Consider the following 10,055-nt stretch of genomic DNA (forward strand, 5'->3'; position numbering starts at 1 on the left):
GAAAGATATTACATGAAGCACTTTTGTTATTCTACTATACCGTGGTCAAAGCAGTGAAAACTAGAAAATTACTATAAAGAAAGTATAAACTCAGAACTTTGGGATACTGTGACAGTATTACTGTCACAGTATCCCAAAGTTCTGAGTTTATATGAAATAATAATATGTCCAACTTCCAAGTTCCAATTCCAAGTAGTTTTGTTGGCAAAATATGTTATCGTTTTCAAAATAAAAGACGAAGAAGTAGTCCAGAGAATTATTTTCATTCAAATTTCCCTACATTTTTGATTTTATCTAAAACCTTTGTGGAAATGTACTGAATAAATTGGTGTAATTATTTGTTATGACTACTTATCCTATGACATAGTATGAAATATTCTTCTCAACATGTTTGCTCTTAGTTGCCGTAGCTTATCTAGGTGCAGCATACAATGTTTGAGGTTACTTTACTATTCTTCACAACCTAAACAAAATAATCCTGATGATAAGAAAATTAGTAAAGTAATTAATGTTGCGATTGTGGGTGCACCTAATGCTGGAAAAAGTACACTCATAAATAAAATTACAGAAAGAAAGGCAAGTAAAAATCGTATTCGCTGTAACTTTTAAACCAATAATATTACAATTTTTATTAATAACATTACTTTTGTGTCTAAGAAAATGGAGATCGTAAGCTTATAAATTAATTTATCAAGCCCCATACGGTCACCGGTGACAGAGACGCAATAGAAATTCTATTTTGTCTGGTTTTTTACGATCAACGGGAATAATATTGCTAAATGTCTTTAAACAGATATGTGCTGCATCAAGTAAAGTTCATACGACTACAAAATTAGTGAGAGCTATTTGTTTTGAAAATGATACACAAATTATATTCTTGGATACCCCAGGAGTTATCACGGAAAAAGAGAAGAATAAGTAAGTGTAAAAAGTATTGAAAACTTGTCCTAAAATATAATTATGAACTTCTTCATGTTTGCACTATAATAATTATAGCTGTTTGATGGTATTACAAATGTGTTCTTAAGTTATCTTAAATTATTAATACATATTAAATATGAAGTGTTTTGTATTCCATTATTTTTATGAATAAGTATATATTTTTTAATTTCAGGTATAAATTGCCAGACTCAATGCTAGAGGCATGTGTCAAAAGTTTGCGGTGTGCGGACGTGATTGGGGTAGTACATGATGTCTCTAACAAGTGGACAAGAGAAAGCATTCACCAAGATGTTCTAAATATGCTTGAATTATTTGAAAGCACCCCTAGTTTTCTAGTTCTAAATAAGGTATCAGCATAGAAAAAACTAGTGCACAAAAATCATAAATCGTAATCAAATAATTTTATTCAGTAAATTTTTTAAATAAAAGTTTTTCTGAATGTCGAAACTATGGTGGCTACCAAGAGTTCGGGAACTAACCCGGCAAGAAAAAAGACAAAATATAACATTACTGTCATGAAATATTTTTTTGATATAAAAAAGAAAATATTTAAATTTTATCTTTGTATTCTTTCAATTAATAACAAAAACATAATGTTTCTTACAGGTGGACACATTAAAAAGTAAAAAGCAATTACTTTCCCTAATCAGAAATTTAACAAATGGGTTCATAGCCGGTGCTCCGATACCAAATGCAAAAGTGGATTCAAGTAAAGTTCAAAGAGGTTACAGTAAATTCTCTGATGTCTTTATTGTCTCAGCTAAGGAAGGAGATGGTGTAAAGGACATAAAGGTTTGCTTCATTTTAAATTACTTATTTCTGTATTGAGCTCTTTGCACATACAACTCTGTGAAACATGAAAGAGCAATAAAGAGACATGCAACATAACATAATACTATCATCATAGAGGAATAAATATACATATGTCTGGTCTCTGCTATCACATTATGCCACGTGAGAGGGTAGAGTACCGTCTCTACCTGATGGTAGATTTGCTTCTTTCTCAAGACTTGTATAGTCACACATTGATTTAGGGCTCCCACACAAAACTGCGAATTTGCATCAAAATGTCATTTTTAGTGTGAGTTTTGTCATAGCCTTTTGCGATGCGATGCGAATTCGCAGTTTTGTGTAGGAGCCCTAATTCAAACAACAATACTATGGTACATCTAGTTGCAACCATGTCCAGTTATTTAATGACAGTCCTCATTTTCAGGATTATTTAATAAGTAACGCCAAGGTGTCACGGTTACACTACTCACCATCGGAATGGTCAGATCAAACTCCCGAGAGATTAATAGAGGAGGCAGTGCGAGCGAAATTTCTAGACTTTCTCGCTCAAGAGATACCGTATAATCTGACAACTCAGTTAGAATTCTTTGACGATTTGACCGATGAGAACAAAATCACTTGCTCCGTATGCATATTATGTCCTACAGAGAGATTAGCTAAGTTGATCAATGGCTCAGGAGGAGGAAGACTGCATCAAATAAAATCTGCTGTAATGATGGACCTTATCGAAATGTTTAAAAAACCAGTCTCCATAAAAATTGTTCTGAAAGTAAAGTCCAAATCAGATACGGAAGATATAGTAGCATAAGTGGAATACACTGTAAATGTTTTGTATTTATGTTTAAATATATTTATAAAGTTAGTAAATACTTTAGTTTTTTATTACTAACACTCAAACAAACCGAAGGCATTGACCCGCTGCCCGCTGATTTCGAGACTCGAGAGTCCTATACGCCCGCTGACTTCGAGTCTTATAAACAGCGAATCAAAATTAAACTTAATAATTTCGCTTGACAAGCAAAGGTCTGTGTCCGTGGAAACTAAAGTCCAGTCTGATTCAGACTGACCAGTCAGATAGAGATATCGTTTCCAGGCAATGCGCACGTTCTATGATGTCGGAAAGAGATAAGCAGTTATAGGTCCATGATCGAATTTCGTCCTAACCGGCTGACCGCACCGATTAAAATACAATGGCAGTTGGTACTAATTACAGAAATGATTATGGTTTATAGAGTGCAGATTTCGGATCGACATAGTTTGGCCGTATAAAGTTAAGCCCAGTCGACAGATCACGATTCACTAATGCCATTGAATATTGATTGATATAATACAAACCAATCAAATAACAAAGGTATCTCAATTAGTTAGTTAATTTAGTGGATTTTCCTATCTAAATGTTTGTTTTTACATTGATGATACTGTTACGTGCTAGGGTTCGAAGGATTTGGAGAGAAAGACCTGCTGATTCTCTTGAAGACTTTATTTACTAGCACTAGGTTTAACACAAATCACTAGGTCTAACACAAAGCACTAGGTCCAAAACACCAAGCACTATCGCACTGTCCTTGGTCGTAGCCAAGTCGTAGGTTTCACTGGTTCACGCACTATTGATCACTTGTTTTCACTCCGAGGTTGCCTTGAAGATTGCTCGAACTGAACTGATTTACCGGCTCGTCGTATTTATATAGGCCGAGGCGAGTCCTAGACTGTACGAGAACATTCCTTTCTAGAATGTACAAGATTCGCGTAAACAAGTGTGGAATATTACTTTAAGCCTAACGCCATCTAGTATCGAGTAGGGGTTTTAGGTTGTTTTAATTCCCCGAGTGATTCCACAAGTTGACGCTAGATCGCACTACGTGTCCGTATCCGTAACAATACATTAACGAAATAATAATTAGTACGGTATAGGTAAGTACCTACCTACGCTAAAAGAAAACAAGACGCTTAGTACATTGATAGTATACCTAGTAATAGATTGATAGTAGATATAAATTAGCTTAACATTGCGTTGTAAGTTTCATTATTTATAAATAAAATTACCAAGTTTGTTAGTCATAAACTGTAGTGTACAAACTACAAACTCTACAAGCAGTTACAAGTTAACCGCGCAACTTCCGCTTGGAGTTCCTTCGCTTAGTTCGCATGTTGTTTTTCTTATTTATTTTTTAGAGTTTAAATTAAATAAATTTGCTTATTATAAACTGGACGTAGGATGATAACGTAATGTACGGGTGACAGGATAACTTGAGCTAAGCTTGAGTCATACCGCATACGACTCATACGAGACTTGGGACATATTATGTTTTCAGAGCTTTTACTTGAAAATTGAAATTATATAACTTGCACCATATTGGTAGTAGGTAATAAGTGAACATTTCTAAATAATGCTTTAAAATCAGAAACACCAGTGAATTGCCGGTTTTAGCATACCAACGTTCAGCGCCCTGGGCGAGATTTCATCGGCGCCCGGGGTGCTGGTAGTGTTTAAAAAAAGGGCGCCCCTTTTCATCCGGCGCCTTGGGCGGTCACTCAGCGTCGCCCCCCTCTCCCCCTCTCCAAACGCCGCTACTGTGAATTCAGTATTCACCCTCCATCCATATAGATACCTAAAACAGGAAGTCCTGTCAAAAACACCTGAGAAATCAGGTGTTTTTGACAGGACTTCCTGTTTCCAGGCCTTAGTTGTTTAAATGATAAAATAAATATATTTATTATTCTTTTATAAACTGTTCGCTTTCAGTTTTCACAGTCTATCATTTACAGCCCCATCCGTAAATGTCTTCAATAATGACTTAACTTAGATACACTCACAATATTACATCTCTTTGAGTGCGACAGTTACATAGTATATCTACAAAATATACATATTATGTATTAGGTAGGTACCTACCTACCTAAATTTCTTTTTGAATCGCACCAAAGAATCCCCGATATCCGGGCAGTAACAATTTTGTTTGATTTTCGGTAATGGTGTTCGTAATTTGAAATGGCCATCGAACGTGTTCGGGACTAATGGCTCTTGTTTTGGATATATAAAAATCGTTCGAACTTTGAAAGCGCCTAAAGCTTTTAACCACTCCACCAACAATTACGCGGGTACTTGTGAAAATTCGCGGACCGCATTTGTGTCGATGGACAAGTTTTGTTTTTTATTTCGCGGTAGGTTGTGAAAAAAAAAGTTTAAGGTACCTACAAAATATCTTTTCGTCGTTATTATGATTAACAAAATGAAGTTAATCCTGTAGGTAGGACGTGTATCTTACCTTGCATACGTACCTACTATGTACTATTATCTATTCTGTGCTACTACGTAGAAACGCCTTGTTACATAATGCCTTAGTGGTCCAGTGGTGAAGAGCGTACGCCCACGTGGGCCTAGTCTTGGCGGAGGTCGAAGGTTTGATTACCGCGTTGGAAAAATGTTAAACAACCGTTTTCCAATGTCAATGTTGCATTGTCCTTAATCCTAACCAAACAACGAACAGAAAACTCTGTTTTTTGTTTGGTTAGGACAAAGCAGATATTTTTGTACACCAAAAGGCAAAATAAAACATTCCCCTATCAACCTGAATAGGGCTTAAGTACCTACCTATAGCAATAATAAGACACTGTTTTATAATATCGATGGAGGTTGTAGATAATTTTCGCTCCCATCAACTTTTAACCTTTTCTTCATCGACTAGGGTTGTTGAGGAAGTGATTATGAGGAAGAGGAGGAGGAAGAGGAATTGTCACGCGCAAATTTAGAGGATGCGGATGAGGAAGAGGATATTTTTTGAGGAAGAGGATGCGGATGAGGAAACGGATGAGGAATGGGATGATAGGAAATTTCAAATTATAAATACTAGCGGACCCAAACCAAAAGCCTTTGTCCAGTCTGTACATAACTCGGTACTTACATACATTACACAAAAAATAATTAAAAGGGCATTTTCCATTGGACCAAACTATGAATCTAAACCATTCTCAAAACACACACCATAAAGAATCATCAAAATCGGTCCAGCAGTTAAGGAGGAGCACAGTAACATACACAACACACGCACACAAAAATAATCGGCCAAGTGCGAGTCGGACTCGCCTCGAGGATTCCGTACCGTTATAGAGAAAAAATAGGCCAAAAATTGTGTTTTTTGTATGGGAGCCCCCTTAATTTTTTATTTTATTTTAATATTATTATTAATCATTAAAGTACACATACAATTAAGGACTTTGTGAAAATTTCAAGTGCGCACCTCTTGCGATTATTGATTACGAGCAAAAAAGGCCAAAAAAGTCAAGTTTGTTGGGGACCCCCCTTAAATATTAATTTAATTTTGTTTTAGTTTTTGCTGTTATAGCGGCAACAAAAATACACAATCTGTAAAAATTTCAGAAGGCTAGCTATAGCCGTTCTTGAGATTCAGTCTGGAGACAGACAGACAGACGGACAGACATCGAAGTCTCAGTAATAGAGTCCCGTTTTTACCCTTTGGGTACGGAACCCTAAAAAGATGAGTGAATGATACAATTCTCGCGCTCTGGCGTGTGCGTTGCCATGATTGAATACGCCGTACGCAACGCGCATGCGCAGTGAAATTCCTCATAAATTCCTCTTAAATTTTGAGGAAGCGATAGCGGAAGAGGATTTTTTTATTTTTATTTTTATTTATGAGGATGCGGTAGCGGTTGAGGAAACCAAAATATTGCGGAACTTCCTCATTATGAGGAAGCGGAAGAGGAATCCTCAGCAACCCTATTATCGACCAGAATGGCACTATTTTTGTTGGATTTAACGTTTTTACCTGCAACGTATTAGGTACGTACCCTACTTATTTTTATCGTCGACCAAGCCGTCTCTCTATGGAATTGAGATCGAGGTGGTACGGAGGCAGTCTTAATACGCTACGAATTACGATTGTGTTCAGCCAATGTTTATGAATACCTAGGTATCTGCTAAATAAGATAATTTGCATGAAAATCTTATTTTAAACCATTAAATCGTCAACCCCTTAAAGATATACACGGGGCGAGAGGACAAGGGTTTTAACAACTTTCGGACTCCAGAGTATATCTTGCAAAACTTTTATATAAAACTCACTAAAAACTTTTTTATTTATATGAAACGGAGAAAAATGGCGGCCGAAATAAGTTTTATGTGCTGGCCCCGGTTTTACGTTTGATTTTACGGCTTCCACATAAAGCACCCTGTAGGTATAAATTTCATTAAAATTTATGAAAAAGTTAGAAACCTGTCGATGCGTCCCATATGACGGGTGAATAACATTTTTTATTTTTACGATTTGTCATCGTCACGGGTCCCCTGTGGACTTTAACGAGTGTTTTTGAAATAGGAATATAGCTGATAATGTAATAAAAATGTAATAAATCTGGAATAATTATTATAGTCCAAACAGAGAGGCGAGGCTCAAAACCTCTTTGCGCAAAACATCACAACAAATGCGTGTGAAATTTTTTGACTCGCCTCGTACCGTAGTACCAATTTTTATTTGTGCTGAAGGCAGGTCAAGTAGCACTGATGTCACTACGACCCTTGAGGATCTATTGTGACTCCTCTAGGATCTATAGTACCTATTGTTCATGAGAATAATATTTTGGTACCTACCTGACAACATACCTAATACTACACATCAACAACTTAATTCAATTTCGCTACAAATTACGTAGCGATTAATAGCTAATCGAGTGGTATCTACCTAATCTGTGATAATAATAATAGGTCTATATCGACATTATAATAACCACTACTTATTACTAAATACCTAGTAGTACTCAAGCCTACTTAGCTAACCCCTAGAAAATGTCTGACTAAAGTGCTTTTTTAGTAGGATTAAAATATTTATAAAACTAGATGACGCGACGCCCGCAACTCCGTTGCGTCAAAATTCGTTTACCGCGCTGCCCCCGTAGACAAGTGGCAAAACGCTTACGCTAACGTTAACGCTAGCGCTACAAAATGTATGGTTTTGACATTAGTATTCGCTAGCGAAGCGATGACATATGTCAAATCGCATACATTTTGTAGCGCTAGCGTTAGCGTTAGCGCTTTGCCACTTGTCTACAGGCCCAGGAACTGTACATTTTTCCGGGATTAAAAGTACCCTATGTTCTTTCCCGGATCTCAAAGTATCTCCATACCAAATTTCAGCAAAATCGGTTCAGCCGAGCGGTTTGGGCTTGAAGCGATAACAGACAGACAGACATACTTTCACATTAATATGGATAGTATGTATACACTTATACAGGATGCAATTAAATCTTCCTGCAAATTTTGATATATTGATCCTTGTTAAAAATTAAAACGGTCAAACAGCTAGTTTTAATTTTTAACAAGGATCAATATATCAAAATTTGCAGGAAGATTTAATTGCATCCTGTATAACTCAGTGTGTTAGGCCAGTATAAATAGTCAGTACTTAAGATGCATCTCGGGCTCAAGACACGGTTCAGGCTCTGTGATTGGTCTGTCAACATTTGGACCAATCAAAGAGCCGAACCGCGTCTTGAGACCGGGTCGCATCTTAAGTACTGACTATTTATACCGGCCGTGTTAATGTCGCAGCCGACTGGTTTAAATAGCCGTTCAATCAAACAGCTAGCCCTTTGACTGAACAACGCCATTCAATCACACGTCTAGCTTTTATATTGAATATTTTAGTCGCTCAAAACGTTCAACACTACAGCTGATTCAAAAGCCGCCGTCTAATTGAAGTAGTTCAGCGCGCACCGCTGCGGCGCTGGGTGCGTTTTATTTACAATATGGCGTCAACTAGCAGGTGTTTGTTGGGTGTTTGTGGTTGTTTTTCGGAAAGAAAGTAGTTAATAAAAGTTACAAGTGTTATTAAAGATACAAAAATTGTGGAGGCACATACGAGTCAATTAAAATTTCAACAAATATTCGAGGACAAATTACGGGATTATGAAATGGATGGACGCAGCCTCCCCCGAAAGGGGGGTTCGGCCCCCCGTCAAAACAAAAACAAACACAATCCAGAAAGTCCAAAAGTTGGTTAGGTTAGGTTAGAACTTAGACCATAACACAGAGAGAGCCGAGCGAGCGCAGCGAACGTGCTGTGGCAGCAGTCGGCGACCGCCGTCAAATAAAAGGCGGCGGGGGGCGCAGCCCCTCGCCAAAACAAAAAAAAAAAAACCAGTTGGCTAAGCGTCGTCTAACTGTAGTGTTGAACGTTGTAGTCAACAAGTCGGCTAAACGACGTATAGCCGTGTGATTGAATGGCGTTGTTCAGTCAAAGGGCTAGCTGTTTGATTGAACGGCTATTTAAACCAGTCGGCTGCGACATTAACACCGTTATCCTTGAAACCATCAAATGAGCCCGTCAAAATGAACAACTTTTTCTATGAGAACAATGCTGGGAACTCGAAAAAAAATCTTGTATAAGTAAGGATTTCAATACAACTTCTTACTAAACTTTCCCATTTCTATGCCAGAAGCCTTCACGGCTGACTGTTCTCAAAGGGTAACTTAAAGATCGTGAGTCGAACTATCAAAGGTGTCAACTATAATCTTCTTTTACGGCGTTTCCGTGCTCACGCGAGGGAAGCTACAGGACACTGGACACTTTGTTGCATTTCTATATTTAGCCTTTGCACAGCTTCATGCTATGAATAGTATTAGGAGGAGTCCACACCGCCGTTTTTCCATACAAACGTTGTCCCCTGTTTCCTCCCTGGATAATGCCGGTAGAGTTATGATTTTATTTCCAGAATATCTACGGCCACTATTAGCATGTCCCTATGTTTTCTTTTTTTTCATAATTTTATTATTAAAAGAGATAAGAACGTCCAAAAACCCACAAAAATGGCCAGATTTTCCTCTGTGTTCAAACACCCAGAAAACAAAACTGGCTAAAATATACAAAAAAAAAAAAACATAGGAACACAGCTTAAGCCTTGCTTTAATTTTTAATGAAAAAAGTACTTAAATCGGTTAAGTTTTGGAGAAGGAATCAGCGGACAACGAATCGAAGATTTTCTGTTCTTTTATTAGGACCTTTGTCGTGTTGTCTCTATCGCGCTCTGCGGTGGGAGACTTGGGATTGGTGAGACAGCAATACATTTTCAAATACCTATTTTCAATTTCTCTGGCCCCTGGTGTATCCTCTTAAGGGGGCTACTAACCCTAAAGTGTCGATTTTATAATTCATTTTTATACTTGAAAATAAGCCCCGAATTGTTTCATTTTCTAAAATTAGATACTAAATTATACTACAGATCGAAATCTGAGCAAAAACACGATATCTTAAAATTTTCTCGATAGAAAAAAATCACAAAGATGCATCTAATTTTCACGAATTTTT

The 10,055-nt window shown here is 37.2% G+C and overlaps 1 protein-coding gene across 1 annotated transcript; it reads left to right on the forward strand.

Annotated features, from left to right (window-relative positions):
• The first annotated feature begins 265 nt into the window (after nt 1–265).
• On the forward strand, nt 266–2,567 carry LOC121731378 (GTPase Era, mitochondrial). The gene is made up of 5 exons (XM_042120783.1): nt 266–576; nt 794–918; nt 1,115–1,289; nt 1,549–1,734; nt 2,159–2,567. Exons 1-5 carry the CDS (start codon nt 388–390, stop codon nt 2,540–2,542), a joined length of 1,059 nt encoding a protein of 352 aa, XP_041976717.1. The 5' UTR covers nt 266–387; the 3' UTR covers nt 2,543–2,567.
• The last annotated feature ends 7,488 nt before the right edge of the window (nt 2,568–10,055 follow it).

This window comes from Aricia agestis, chromosome 10 (assembly GCF_905147365.1).
Source record: "Aricia agestis chromosome 10, ilAriAges1.1, whole genome shotgun sequence".
In the NCBI taxonomy this organism is placed as follows: Eukaryota; Metazoa; Arthropoda; class Insecta; order Lepidoptera; family Lycaenidae; genus Aricia; species Aricia agestis.